The 16,098-nt window shown below is 38.5% G+C and overlaps 1 protein-coding gene and 1 long non-coding RNA gene across 6 annotated transcripts in view; both read right to left on the bottom strand.

Moving 5' to 3' along the window:
* Positions 1–16,098, bottom strand: part of rxraa (retinoid X receptor, alpha a) — a 106,748-nt gene that overhangs the window by 29,069 nt on the left and 61,581 nt on the right. For 3 of the 5 annotated variants that reach the window (XM_085165929.1, XM_085165924.1, XM_085165927.1), the window contains exon 3: positions 14,886–15,133. In XM_085165929.1, coding sequence (XP_085022055.1) covers positions 14,886–15,133 — 248 coding nt within the window. The remainder of the gene's footprint in view (positions 1–14,885; positions 15,134–16,098) is intronic. The other 2 variants (XM_085165925.1, XM_085165928.1) reach the window with 1 other exon arrangement.
* On the bottom strand, positions 10,611–14,879 carry LOC146514579 (uncharacterized). The gene is made up of 2 exons (XR_014875029.1): positions 12,273–14,879; positions 10,611–12,233 (listed from the first exon to the last, which is right to left on the bottom strand). It is a non-coding gene; the product is annotated as an uncharacterized LOC146514579 (long non-coding RNA).

The following is a 16,098-nucleotide window of genomic DNA, read 5'->3' as shown; positions in this document are numbered from 1 at the left end:
TGGACTTAAAAACTTTCAGGAAAAAAAAAAAAAGAGAAGAAATGTTTTAAGTGATTTTTTGCAAAATCACATTTACTGGATACACACGTGTGTCTCGGTGACCACCAAATGGATTTTTTATCCACATATTGTTAAAGGCAAAATCATACTGAAAACTGAAAAGAAACAGACAGGCTGAAAATCAAAGGAGCTGTAGCTGAGATATACTGACTTTTAGTGAAGGGTCAAGCTCCAACAACCCTCCAGTCCAGAGTAGAGATGGCACGATACCACTTTTTTATGTCCGATACCGATATCATAAATTTGGATATCTGCCGATACCGATATGAATCCGATATAGTGTTTTTTAATCAATAAAACGTTTTTTTTTTTATATCTTGCTGCATTTTGTATAAGTTTAAACTCAAGTTTAAATAAACAACAACACTAAAGCTATTCTGTTATACCTGTATGTAAAAAATACACTGCGCCCAAAATATTTCATAGTTCAGCAAAACTGATCAATCTAATAAACTTAAACCTGCTCCATCCTCCCTATTCTGGTATTTTAAAGAGTACTTAGCAGAAATATTAAGCAACCTAACTAATAGGGTTGCAAACTCCCAGCAAAAAAAAATAGGGAACCACCCCCCAGCCTCCACCTCATGATGCTTAATCGATGTAATCAAATTTAATTTTATGCAGTGTGAAAAAAAATGCACAGAAATAAATTATTTTTCAAGAATAATTAAATAGATTCAACATCTTTCTTCAACAGAACTGCAGACTGCACAGATGGTATCTTCCCAAAGGAAAAAGTACTATAGCTTACTAGGGTATATTAGACTTAATAGTTACTATATACAGTAATGGACTTCTATACATTTTACATCAGATTAAAACTTTGGGTGTAAGATTGGGATAATTATTTATTAAAAGCTAGACATTTTAAATGAGAATAAGAAAGAAAAGTATGTCTTTGTGCCCCCTTTTCCCTGTTAATGCCCTATCGGCCCCCCTGACTAAACTTTGCTAGATCCGCCCCTGCACAGTTACCAGCCGTCATCTACACAGAAAAGGATCCTGGTGTAGAAAGTAATATTAAATAAATTCTAACAGCTTATCAAGCTTAAACGTGCTGCTGTTGTTCAGCCGCTGGTTTCCTCTTTCTGGTGAGAAGTGGGCAATAAACAAACAAGAGAGACGGAGTTGCGACAGAAAGCCGATCAGCTGATCATTGATCAGTTTCACGATTGAAGTAGCAGCAGGAGAGGGAGAAGAGGCACTCGCTCCATATATGTTCCATTGCGGGAATGCTTTACAAACATTCAGAGATGAACTTACACACTTGCTTTACTTCTCTCTGGGAAAACTTCCTCGGAGATGAAATGCTGGTTTGGTAGCGAGGCTACAAATACACACAGCCGCTCTATCACGTGACGCATACTGCTGCAACGTGCTACTGTTATGAGCCGAGTTACGCCATGTAGCAAGTTTTGTGAGGTGCTTTTTTGATGTTTAATGGATCGGATTACATTTTTTATTTCTCGCCGATATCCGATCCAGTAATTTGGGTCAGTATCAGACCGATACCGATACGTAATATCTGATCGGTCCATCTCTAGTCCAGAGTTCCCATATTTGAACTCATCAGCATGTTTCATAAGAAAAGAAAGTCAAGGAACACAGCTCCTCTAGAACCATGGACAATATATCAGTTTAATTTATTTTTATTTCACTATGTATTTTTACAGATCATGTATCATAAAGATAAGGCGGGTAAGACATGCATACAAAAAGACTTTTATATGCAGCTTATATGTAAATATGTAAATAACTACATACTCAAATTGGAAGTACACATGGCCAAGATACTACCTGCACTGCACACAATCTGTATACAAGCCACTGTGGCATTTCACCTTCAACAGCTTACACACCCTAAAATCGGATCCCTCTTTAATGCTGAAAAAAATGTTAGCTGTGCCAAATACATACATATTGCTGGAAGCTACAATACACCATGCTTCCATTGAGAGAAATATTCAAGTCCATGGTGATTTGCCATCACATCAAATAGGAAATACTAGATGTCTCCTGCATCATTTTACACATATTTCCAGAGAATTCAGCATGACATATGGGGTGTCATGGGAACTTGGGGAACTGAGTTGAATTTCAAAATTATAGCTTACACAAGTTAGAATGTTTGGCTGTGTGAATGATGGATTAACTTGGGAGGGAGGGATGAGTGAGTTTAAAAGGCTAAACCCCCTTTCACCATAAGGAAATGTTTAGTTTACACCCTGGCACTCACCACTGGCCTGAGCTTCACACTGTATGCACACAAACAAACACACACACAGAGGCACACACAGACAGCCTCAGTTGGGAAAAAAAAGGTTACCATCCTGCACAGCTTCCTATAGTACTTCAAATAAAGGTTAAAAAGGAAACATTGTAGAAAAAACACAATACAATGCAGAATTTCAAGGGACACTAAAGGTCAGCAATGCATGCAATTCAATATCTGAATCAACTCCTGGGAGTCAAAGCTGATGTCATTGTTTTCTTCCAGTATAAGGCCACGTGATAGGAGCGTGACGAATCAATGAAGGATATGCAGTGGCTTACAAGATGCAATCAGCCAGAAAAAGTTGGTATAATTTTTGCATCTGGTTTTCAAGCTAAAATAATTTTTAATCCTACAACTGTTTATAACTTGCATAGTTCACATTTCTGTATAACTGTATATCTCAGATTTTTGTATAGTTTTTCATATTTATATCCTGTTCATAGCCTGTACATAGCTTGTACTCACTACAGCCTGTACATACTTATAGTTATAGAATATTCATAACATACTCCATACCGTGTACATTATAACATACCATAATAGACCCATTTCTGTAATATACTTACATATCTATATTATTGCTAATATATATTGTAATATATCTATATCACGGCTAAAGCACTTCTGGATGGATGCAAACTACATTTTGTTGCCCTGTACCTGTGCATGTGCAATGACAATAAAGTTGAATTCTATTCTATTCTAAAAAAATGTCAGTGCTCATTGCGTATCTACTTATAGCAGAGCTTATCAAACTTTCAAATACCCCCCCAAAAAAGTTTGCAACACCAGCCCCACCAATCCTTGCAGAATCTTACTAAAATAAATATCTTCAAAACTGCATTTAAAAGAAAAACATCCTGTTTGTTTCCCATCATTAGATGATATTCATTCAGATGAACCTCTTTTCATATTGTTCCCCTGGTTATCCAAGCAAGACAAAAACCCAACTCCCCACTGCGGTTCAATGCCCCACCAGGGGGCCTGTCACACAGTCTGTGGAACACCATGGTTTAAGGGGTCCTAAAACAAAGACCTAGTGTTGATGCTAGTGGTAACTGTGAGAAAGAAAAAATTAAATAGAAAAGATTGGATATAGCCTCAAATTTGCAGGACAAAAAGGGTACAGGGATATACCTGCATCACTTTGGCAGCACGTGAACACACCCACATCTATGCAAGTTTATCCACATGCATGCACAAACCCACATCATGAGGTCTTACCTCAGTTAAACGCCTGAGTCTAGTCCTTTCCCCTGGAGTGCAGCACTAACAGAGCTGTCTTCCTGACTGAGACTGTCTATATCAAATCCTCTTTCTCCCTGACAGAAAAGATTCTTCCCTCTTACAATCTATTTTCAGTGAACCTGCAACTCAATCTCAGCAACACTGCTCCCCAACAGTGGGGTGGGCAGGCTAGGGGGGGGGCTTTTCTTTTCCTTCTGCCCATGGCGATGGAGACAAGGCAGGGAGATTAAAGTGGCTCAGGACTAGTTCTGGAAATAGAATATATGCACCCGCCCTTACAACACACACACACATGTGAACCATTGCAGGGAGGTATGCCAGTTGTGTGTACAGCTCTGGGAAACCCCACTAACAAGCCTCTCCTTAGACACCAAAGAGACACTTTAAGGACAAGAAAGCTTAAAACAGACTAGGGTAATTTAAAATTCAAGACTTTTCAACGTAACACACGATTCCCTGCAGAACAATGTACAAAACAAAAGAGACCTGAAATGGTCTAACTAAATTACACATTTTTTTTCTCTCTGCAGGTGTTACATAACATGTTGTGGAGGGCATTCCAGTGATACATCCAGTACAGTGGGGGTCTGTGTCTGCTTGAGGGTGTCAGATTCTGCACTGAACTGATATGCATGATTATATGCAGTATGGACACTTATGAACTGGTCCATTTTGTGGGTGCAAAACATGCACACAATGGTGCAGGTAAATCTCACACACACACTTATAGCCACACACTATCATGTTAGTGTGGAAGTTAACCCAAAGTAATCTATGGCACACCACCACAAAAACGCTCAAACCAACAAACCACATACCCGATCATCCCCTGTGCATTTTAAAGAAACTACAAAGGAAAAGTGGCTAAAACTAAAGCTATCCAGAGCTCAAAGTGAGACACAAGCCAGCAACCTAAAGTATGTGGTAAGAACAAAGGATGAAAGCACAAATTTAGAAACAAGTGAGAAATAGAAAAGATTTGACAATGAAGCACCTGCCCTGTTATCTGTTAAAGGAATAAACACACTGGAAAATGATGTAAGCACCTGATATTTGCTTTGTTACATAAATCAGTACAAATTGTAGTTTAATAATTCATTTTATTTTGAAAATAAAAATTGGAATTGGCCAATAAAACTGCAATCAGTTCATTTTTAAGCAAAACCTAATTTTTACTATGTGACAGCAGCCAAAAACAGTACATCATGGCCTTTATTACACTAATATATACTCCAGTTACAAAGTACAAAAAAATCCAATCATGAACCAGTGAAGATATCTCAAAAACTAAATATACTACAAAAAGATAAATGACAATACAATAAATTATAATATTTTATTATTGAAACCATAAACAAAAAAACAATAGTTCAACAAAATAATGATAAAGGGAAAAAAAGTGTATTAGTGCAGCTCGCATTACTCATAATTCATTTTAACAGAAATAACAGAATATTCTTGGCAGCTGAACAGCCCCTGTGAACTATTAATATTCTATGACAATACATGGCGGTGGAAATCTAAAGAAAGGAGCGTCCCCTGAGCGAACACAGGACAAAAGAGAAAGAAGAGTAGAGACAGTAGAGGCCTGTGCTTAAGATGAGCTTAGCTCGATTCAGAGAGTCAGAGCACAGAGTTTGCTCGTAAAGATACTTCAAAAGGAGACATCAAATCCTCGTGCACCACTCCTTAAGGCACAATCCTCATGTGGAACTTCAGTTACTTTGCTGTTCAAGGGCACCTTTGTTAATACAGAGAAAGTTATCTTCACTGGGTCTTTTCAAAAACGCCCTTATAGAATTTCTTCATAAGGTTTTCCATTAAAGAGCGCCACAACATGACCAGGAACTGAATGTTCTACTTCACAACCCACTGTTTCCGATCACACTCCTGACACTTGTTCCGCTCCCTCTACTGTGCTTTGCTTAAGAATTATTAATTTTTGTAACTTTAATTTATTTCTGCTTTAAGGCATGAAACTGAAACTATCTGCAGCTAGAATGTAAAAGCAAGGAAGTGTGAGTGGACCTGATACAAATCTGCTGTTGACACGAGATGAAGTCTAACCAGCTGTCGACTGAGAGGTGAGGACAGGGGATCAGGTAATGATCTAGCCTAATGATAACCCCGAGTCCCCTTTCACCTCTGACACATTGTGACAATCACTTCCTTCTAAAAGAACACTTATCTTGGGACTCGTGCAAAGCATGGGTGGAATGAGTCAGAACTTTCCTCTCATCGCTGTTGTGTGTGTGAGCGTTATCTTGACATGCATCAACAGAGACGGGGTATCAGATTTCACACAGGGAGGATGTGGTGATGGACCCCTCTTCTGTAGCCTGTGGGCTTTAGCCACAGTTAGATAACTTATAAGAGATCGTAAAGACACTTTTTTTGAACGCACACAGCTCACATAACAAAAACTAATCAACGGACACATGCACGGCACAGTTCATGCAGTTATTTGTGGATGAACTCTGGGATCCTCTGCGAATAGGTCCTGTCATGTAACAGCAAATTACATGAGTCATGCTCAGGATGAGGAAACAGGAAGGAAAGGCAAATTCTAGCTATTACAGTATGCACTGTATGACCATCATGATTACATCCAGCACTCTCAGAATTACTGTCAAAAAGACATTTTTTGGCCTATGTAATGGAAAAATGTCCGTATACTTTATGCTTCTAAAGACTGCAGTACATAATGTGTACTTACATTGTACTTACATTAAGCTTTCTAAATACACAGTAATTAAAAAGCACCGTGTTACCATTATATTCACACCTACATAGTCACTGCATTGGCCTATTTCAAAAAGAACAAAAAGTTATAACAGGAAACAATAATGTCACTATTTTTTTGAACTGCTTACTTAGCTGAAGCCTTGGTGATTGCATGTGGAAACCTTGTATTTATGGAGGCTTTTAGCACAACAGTGCATAATTAAGTCTCCGTCAAAAGTCTCAGTGAACGAAAGGAATCAATGAAAAATAAAAAAAGGATCCCTCACTTACACATGGGATCCCAACGTGGCCATAATTTATGTATTTTAATAGCTTATTAAGTGAATACATACATTATTTATCAACCATTAATAAAGCCTTTGGTTACAAAATATAAATCCTTCCTAAGTATGTCTTTTTGTAAAATAGCTCCGTGATTATTGTCACTAAGCTCTATTAAAACGCTCTCCCTACTCTCTCCCAGTAAAATTTAGCAGAAGCAGACATTATTCCAGACAGCTTGGAGGTTTCTAACACTCGCCCCATGCTGTGCCATAGCAGATAAAATGAATCATCGCAAGCACTGCCAGCTTATGTGTGTGTGCGTGTTTTGACAGAAACTTTTGTTGCAGTGAAAAAAAGAGGATATTAAGCCTATCAGTGCTGTGGAAGCAGTGAGCCTTGCAGCAGTGAAGCTGGAATACACACAGTAACTCGCAGCTGTTGTCTCACCTCAGAATGGCACTGCTGGGCACGTATTTTGTCTAAGTGTTTTTGGAATCTACTGGAGTTTTTGTACATACAGGGGTGGGTTCACGGCATGAGTGGATCTATGTGTCTGGAGTTACATGCAAGCACAAGCGTGCATTATCATTTGGTCTCCATGTGCATGTATAAGTGTGTCGTTCTGGCTTTGCGTGGGTGTTGATGAGCATACAGCAAAAGCCAGGGTGTTTCCTGCATAGAAAAATTGTTGGTGCCACCCAACGATGTTTTAATCAGAGCCACAAGAATTTAGTTTCAATAATTATTTTAATTAATAATCAATTTGATTGAGTTTGCATGAAATTCAGAAGATATATGCAGCATAAAACTTGAATTATTATTTTTTGATTAGTGTGTGACCTAGAATGCAAATACTCTGCATATATACATTTATAATGGCCAATGATAAAATTGTCTTATTCCAAGGGAAAAAAAACAACAACAAAGAAAACAAAAACAAAAAAACCCACTGTTTTTGCAACCTTTGAATAAACATGTATTTCTAACTGATAAAATGAGCTATATGCTGTAATACTGCCTGACTATTAAAAATTAGAGATGCACTAAATGATCACCCAGCAACTAGAATCATATGTATTTGACAGGCTGTGATGGGCTGATTAATCTTAGATATATAAGATTCTGTGCTAATCCGTCATAGCTTGACATGCACTTGTCCAGAAATGTAACTAAATATAGGAAAATATGTCACAACAACTGCAATATCTGTGCTAGATGGAAATATGCCGTGCAAAAGACAAAAAATTAAACACAACAAATTGAATTATGTAAACTGCGAATGCCAACAGCCAATTATCTAACAATGTAGCATTTCCTATTTCCTCATTTTGATAGCGCTGAAAATAAACGTAGGTGACTACAAAGTCTTTTAATGATTTACTTGAGCTGTTCTCTTTGTTGCAATATTAAAATGACTGTTGTGACATCAAATAAGAAAAACAGGAAATGGGGGCACAAGTTTGAATGTATTTAGGATTTTTTTCCTTATCTAGTCAGCAGCTCAGACTTTGGAAATCAAAATCTGGCAAGAAAATTGCAACTGATGCATTTCTACAGAAAATGTATGAATTATGAGCTGCACTTGCACTTGAGTTGTCTGCCATTCAGTATTCCCATAGTACACTCAAACTGTACACTGGCATGTCCTCTTTGTTGTAAAGACGGGTCACTATCTTACATTTCACTTCGAGATGGATAAAGACATATTTTTGTTTTCAAGACAGGCACCAGTCCAGAGATTAATGCTCTAGTGATTACGTTATCAGCGTAGCTTTTTAGGTGTTTCCCACTGTGCACCATAAAAATGAACAAAATTATATGTCTTTTATCAAATAACGCATAATCTGGCAGCAATTTAAAGACCATTTCAGTGTAAAACCACCAATGAATTTAGCAGTGTTTTGCAAGTCATTTAGTTATATTTCCATTTTCCACCATTTGGCGGATAATGTGATGACAAATCCAAATGCTTTTAAATGATGAGTCTTTTACTTGGGTAATAGTATTAGTGTCAGGCAACTGGATTCCCTTTTACTTTCCATGGCCGACAACAAGTAAACAAGTACTTTATTGATGACTGTTTCCGACTGATTAGCTCCCTAATCCTAAACAAGATGTTGGGTGATCAACACCAATTCTGCCAGAATGAGGTTTGATACTGAACATCTGACATTTGCAAGATTAAACTAATCTGTTTCAACACTCTTTTCATAGAGAATGTCAGCCTTGCCTTCTTTGTGTAACACATCTTTCACTTTTAGTTATGGATGCTGAAGAAAATGATTTATTATAGGACTGTAAAGTGTTTATAAATATAAAATGACTAATATCTGTGCATGACTTCAGGTTTTACAGGCGTCTGGGCAGTGACAAAAGTAGAATTAGTCATACAGTAAGTGTCATTACACTTCACAGACATACCACAGTGTACATGTCTGTCCACAGGCTGCATTGAGTTGCTGTAATATCACACCAGCCGATGCAATTAAAGCCCTGAAGGGATTATTTCAAGCTTTAAAATAAAAGTGTGCCCTCAAGGCATTCAAACAACAATGTCTAGAGCCTGCACTATGAGGCTGCACCGTGAAACTTAAGCCTAATGTTAGCATTTCAATCCCTTATAGCTCCTACCTCCTAAATGGCCCAACTCCTGTGTGGCACGACACAAGCAGAACACACAGGCCCAAGCTTTATCACACAATCCATCAGCTATTGAAGGCTTGTAAAATAAAAAGTTATGGAAAAAATAAGAAAAATAAGATCACTAATAAAAAACAAACAAAGGAGAGGAGCTTTAATGTAACTCTTTGTCGAACTGTTTTCTATAAAATCTGCATTCTCCCCATCAACACAATGTGTTAATCATTTGCTTTAATTCCGTCAGAACTGCACTGCATCTTTACCTTTATAGTGCTATGGAAAAAGTGAGCGCTAAATTGGTTTCAAAGTTTTCCTTAACACATCTAAGCTTTAATTGGCGTTAGAGAGCCTTGATTGCTCCCCTAAGACCTTACACACAGTTCTTTTCTACAGCCATGGAGCCATGATGTCATGCAAAGTCCATCAAAGACCACAGCAGTGGAAGGGACCTTTATTACTCCCACAGAGAAGGGGGCTAAGGTCCACCTCTCTCTCTCTTTCACTTGAATGTGCTGTGTTTCAGGCTCCTAGCAACACAAACGCCTAAACACGATGTACTGAAAAGTGGCACATGACATCACAGCCGCCGCTCATTTATAATTTATGAAACGCGTGTTCCATTTCTTGTAAAACATTTACACCTTTTTCACATTTGTGTTTTTGAGTCCAGAAACAGTCGTGCTTAATATGTATTTTTGAAAGCCTTACTGTGAGACACTGGTCTGTTGTTGGTTTAGGATTTGCTGCGAGGTTTCAGTGGGAGGGCAGAACTCAGAGGGGTACAGACTGGGTCTGGAAAATGGTAGCCAGCCATGGTTCTATGATAAAGAACCCCTTTTCCCCAACAGCCATACAATTCTCCTCATTGTCACAGCAAGTGTGAACTGTGTTCCAACCACTGCCTATAATCCCTTCCATGTGTTTGGGTAGTTGCGGTGTCTGTGATCGAGGGACGGTCTGTCTTCTCAGTAAGTTCAAGCCTACAGACATAACCACTGATGAGTTTGATACTAAGAAGCACGACTACGGTTTGCCAACACACCCAGAGCATATAGCTCAAAAGATGTCTTGCAACCTCTCCCTTCATAGAACTCCAGAAAATATGAGTTGACAACCCTGGCAAAACCACGAAATAAAAGACAAAGTATGCGTTTCAAATAACACACAATATCTTTTATGTATAGTATGTTTGCTGACAATGCATGGTCCTCTTCACACAGAAAAAAAGGAGAAAGAACATAACCGCAGTATGTCATTGTGTCTGGATGTTTGGGACAGAGCTGAAGGGGAAGTACTGTTGTTTAAGATGTAAGAACTGGCTGATAATAAAGGACTGTCTCTCTCTTTACATGTGGTTAGCTTTTTTCTGAGGATGTGAGACTCCTGAATGAATAGGACTTTTGTTCATCTTCTCCCAAGCTTTCATCGTGTTTTCAATTAAACCTTTGATGTAGAGGGTAGTTAAACCTTGCTGCTTTTCATTTATACATTGTTTTTTATTGAAAAATATATAGTTTTTAGGGCAAAGTAGGGAAGCCCGATTACCACCTGACCGTGCATGTCCATCTATAAATCTAATCTTTCTACTGGAAGATGCTGCTGAGTGCAGCTGATGGTCCAATAAGGTATTCTTGTGATTTTATAACACTACATATGCATGTATGATCATTAGAAAGAAAGTACAGTATATGCAGTTTGGTGTGTGTCCATGCCTGTGCATTGTGAGCCGTTAGCTTAGGCAGGGTCTCACACTGGTCTGGGCGGTTAAGTAGTGAAAAAGGCTGAGCTGTGACCTCGTTCCAGTTAACTGCTCCTGACAAACGCAAGTCAGCCGAGTGTTAAGTGTAAGTGGCATATGCCGTCTGACTCAAATCACGTCTTATCAGATGTGCCGCGCCTCACGACCACAGAGCAGTGCCGCCATCTTTATGCTCTAAGCCACTGCACTTTCAAATCAAACCACTGTTCCCCACCTTTGCTGAGCAGCAGCAAGAAGCCTCAACAATCTCGGTTATGGAATCACTCATAGTTAACCGTTTACAAGACCACCTGTACAGTTTGGGTTTGGGTGGCATTCGAAATATATAAAACACAGGTGTCAACAATAACATTTTTGTTTTTCCTTTTTTTATTATTTAGCATTAATGAAATGAGATTTTTTTTAAGTTTTGCAATATAATGATAGTATGCAGATATGCCTTAAGTTAAGCATAATAACTTGTGTGTATACTGCTTCTCTTAGACAGACTAATCAAAAAAAGTCAGCCAAAATGATATTTTTTCTTGTTATCTAAAGATATTTTAACATTACAAAAAATTTATTTTCATTATTTTTTGAATAATAAAGAAACAATGAAATCACACCAGTACGGTAACCTTCGGTTTGTTGGACGCATTTGCCCTCACATCAACTGTTTCAACAAATTAACCACTACAGCACTGTAAATACTAAACCAGCTATAATTACTGTAAGTACAGTATTAAAACAGTTGGCACTAACTGAATCAGTTGTTACTGGTTCTTGACACAGCTACTAAACATGGTGGGATTGGCTGTGAGGCGGTACAAAAATAGCCCTGTATACTGACACCACAGGATATTTTTCATGAATGCCATAATGTAAACATATTTTTAAGATTAATGTGTACACCTAAAAAGTTATATCAAAACACTAAAGCACGTGTAAAAGATTCATTGAGACAGAGCAGTTTTTCCCCACAACCTGGTACACTGACAGTTGCTTCAGTATATTTCATGATTTACTGTCAATTTTTCAGGCATCTGATTGGTTTATGATTGAGCTAACTGCTAACTAGCCTTTTTTGTTTCTCTGCTCAGTTTGTTGTTGTGTGGTCCTCAGTGTCATACAGCTTTCTCAAGTCTCCTGTCCCACAATTGGACAAATTAAAAATCCACCATAGTCTAATATCAGCTCTCCACCCCCACACGTGTGCCTCACTATCATCACAATTTAAATCAGTGAAAAACATTGCAGGTTCAGCTGAACCCACCAAAGTGTTTTGCTAACTAAAAATTTCACCTGCAAATAAAGAATAGCCCTCCAGGACAGAAATGACAGTGCAGATGAAAGTGTTGGAATCATAAAGTGCCCAAGAATAAGAAGGAGAAGGACGAGGGGCTTTCTAGCAATGAAAGATTTTGGCTGCTTTCACAAAATGCTCCTAATCCACTCTAAACTCCATTACATGTGGGGCACTTTCACTAAGAAGACACAGATAAGCTCAACAATAGCGAGGAGAGCCCATCCAAAAAAAATAAATAAAAAATCAACAAACATAAAGAAGGGCAGCGACCACATTTTGGGGGGAAACTATTTCAATTTTAGATATGGCACCAAACGGAAACTGGGCCACTGTATGCTTTGATGTCTCAATTGTGTGCGTGTGTGCGTTTAATAGCAAAGAAACCAAAGCTTATTGATGGAACAAAAATGACAGAGACAGAGAAAAGGGAGAAAATGGAGATGTTGTGACAGAGACAAGGATAGAACAAGACTGGGAAAGCGGACAGCCAAAGAAAAAGGATGGATGAATAGAAAGAGACGAGAGTAAGATATGGCAGGGAAAAAATATGCCTCAGATATAGAAGTAAGAGTGACAGAGCTAAACTAGTGTGGAATCCCAGTTGAATAGGACTTGATTAACTGTGCCACAGGGTCAGAGCAGGGCCTCTGTCTGCTGGGGCCTGGCTTATGAAAATGATATGAGTGCATATATGTGTGAGTGTGCAAGTTTTGACTGTAATTTGCACTTTTGAAACATGTGACTGCAATTTGCAAGACATGATATACGTAAATGGTTTTTCTGGTTGGCTTAGGGCAGCTGCACTTCTCTGTGATCTGGAGGGGAGCACACAGAAAACCTCATGAATCCTAGGATGAAGGCTTTCTGGTTTCTTAGAGTATGAAAAATGTAGGATTAATGCATGTTCATTTTGCCCTAAACACACTACAACTTCTTGCTACGAGGCTTTTTTTTCTTGATCTTGTGTAATAAATACAGTCCACACCTCACATTTACAGAGATCTGCTTTTGCCCCTCGCTAAAAATGGACAGCAGCAAAACCTTTGGTCAACAATATCTATATAGAAGAATTAAGAGTCGTAAAAGGTTTCAGTAGGTAAAACTGTGGAAGGGCCATTAGCTAAAATTTTTGCCTTTTGTAAGTGCCTCTTGTTGGCCCCAACAAAACAACCAGCTACTAGTAACTCGCTTTTTTCCTCATTTATTTCTTTGTTTTTAATTTGAATTACAATTATAGAATATATGAAATCCACTTTATGGATATTGGATATATGGTAATGGATATTTAATTTCCTTCATCACATTTCTTCCAAAAATAGCTAACTTTAAAAAACATTTGTTAAAATGCACAATAATAAAATTACAAAGTAACTTAATGCATTTTGGAGTAACATCATATTTAAATCTATATGGGGAAACAGGTGGAATTGGTTCTATTAATGTTGTAAATATTGTACTTTGCCTAAAATAAAAAAGCAACCCATGATGTGCATGACTCTCAAACCTCAAATGAAAATGTAATTAAAACTAATAAAAATCAGAATTTGGTCTATAATGAGAGATTACATCAATCTATAGCACAAAAAAAAACCTGTCAGTTCTTTATTAAAACACAACATATAGACAGTAGTCTAAGTTCTCCAAACCTTTTCGTTTTGATACAAAAATAAACCATATTGTCCCTGCAGTGGTTCTACTGACATTTTGCAGACAACACACCTGTTGACCATTTTGGATGTGAAAATCCTGCTGACAGTGTAAGATGTAGTGAATAAGGTTCCAGTCACACCTGGCTTACAGACTGATCAGTGACCACCTAGAAACCGCTCACCGTGAGGGATAATTTAGCACTCCCTGACCACTTGCAAGTTGCTGAAGGTTGATCAAAAGTTACTGGGAAGATAAGACCTGCATATTGCTTTCGCCTATAATTTGAATGAAAGTGATGGATCTGTCTACAAACACCGTCCAAGCTCTCCAAGCTGTACTGAAACTTTGAAAAGTGTGACATAAACCAGAAACGAAGACCATTTGCCTTCAAACCAAAAGTTTTGAAACACGCTTCACAACCAGTTCTTTCGCACTTTCTTAGTAATACTGCTGCTTGGCCAATATTTGGCAAGCTTTTGCAAACAAACATGAGAAACTACAGACATTCATGGAACTCTGCTAGCAATTAAAGCTATCAGTAGGAGGTCTTCGGTCCAGCATCTTCTCTGTGACCAAATTCATCCAGCCAGTTCCAGAATCAGAATCAGAAAGACTTTATTTATTCCCAAGGGGCAATTAACAGTAGTGGTTCCTTTCTAGTCGGGGAATAAATATATTTTTTGCTAACAACAAATCACATGAGAAACTTCATTACCCCATCTGGGGACATCTCCCCACAGTTTGTCAGATTTATAAACCTTTGGGCTAACCACGAGAGTTCCAGGTTTAAACTATTTCAGGTATTAGAAAGTGCAACCAACAGCTATGGCTGTGAGTATGAAAGAATTATATCTTTTGGTTTATCAGAAAGTGAGCAGATAACTTGTTGTCAGTATGCTTACTACTCTCTATATAATCATCCTTAAAATGTATACTTTTAAAAGTGTGAGTCTCTTAACAGGCCTCACCTGGGGGCTAACGCTAGGACCGTAGCCCATGCCAGGCGAGTTCATGGAGTGAGGGCCCATGGGTGAGCTGATGACAGAGAAGGGTGAAGCCAGGCCATTCATTGGAGAGCTCAGCGTACTGATGGGAGAGTGGAGAGGGCCTGAGGGCCCCATGGACGTTGGGCTGAGTAGAGATGGGTGCATTCCACGGTGGGAGGTTGGAGATCCCAAGGGCGAAGAGGTCACCTGGCCTGATGAATCTGTTCAGGTAAAAAACCCCAGAAAGATTACACATTTTATCTTGAAGATTCCAATGAGCAAAGAAAATCACTGATAATAAACACGGGTAATTCTTACCATCCCGTCATATTTTCTTATGATAACAAGGTCTTTTGATTTTGCCTTCATAAGATTTTCAAATCAAAATGAGACAGGAAAAACCTGATGCAAGGCTTCGGACCAAAATGCCACTTTGATAACTAAGTTTTGAATAAACACTCAGATTTCTTCAAAACAACGCTCTCACACTTGGTTTCTTCCAGCCAGGGTCGTTGGCACCGCAAGGCTAGCACATCTGGTAAAGTGTGAAGGCAGTTCTTTAATGTGAGTGCTGTGCAGGAAAATAGACAATTCAGCAAAAAACACTTAAGACAATTAAATCCAACAATCACCAACAGTGGAAAAACCACAAAGTCAGCGGCTGAAGGGTTGTGGGTATGGGCAGAATGTCATGAAAACCTTGTGTACATGAACCGGGTGTTGGTTTTCTTTACTCGACTGTTTTTCTCCACCGTCATTTTTGATGGATTAACATATCCTGGGAAACTTCCAAGTAATGTACCAGCCATAAATGGACATAGTTTCCAGGTCTGAAAAGTGAAGCCAGCGTAGAAGTGCCTTAAACTCATGCAGTTCCAAAAAAAGACTTGTGGTTGCTTAGAAGTGTATGGAAAGTGACATTCGGTTTTCTTAATCTGCAACTTCATTAAACACTTTCCTGATGAGCCTCACCTGCTAGTCTCAGGTCAAACTGAACAGAAGATTAAATCCATTTGTTAAACTGTGGTCCTTCTAAGAGTCACAAAGGAGAATAATCCAGGAAAGGCTTGCTAGCTAATGATTTGTAAACCATAAATCATTAGCCAGCGAGTGCACAGTTTCACAATCTCATTCATCCCTAAGTCACCACATCTGGTTTCCAAGATGGCTATGGCCAAAAAGCTGA

The sequence above is a fragment of the Neolamprologus multifasciatus genome, chromosome 7, assembly GCF_963576455.1.
Source record: "Neolamprologus multifasciatus chromosome 7, fNeoMul1.2, whole genome shotgun sequence".
Taxonomy (NCBI): Eukaryota; Metazoa; Chordata; class Actinopteri; order Cichliformes; family Cichlidae; genus Neolamprologus; species Neolamprologus multifasciatus.
The sequence above is the reverse complement of the archived record's forward strand: the minus strand, read 5'-3'. Positions and strand labels throughout refer to the sequence as shown.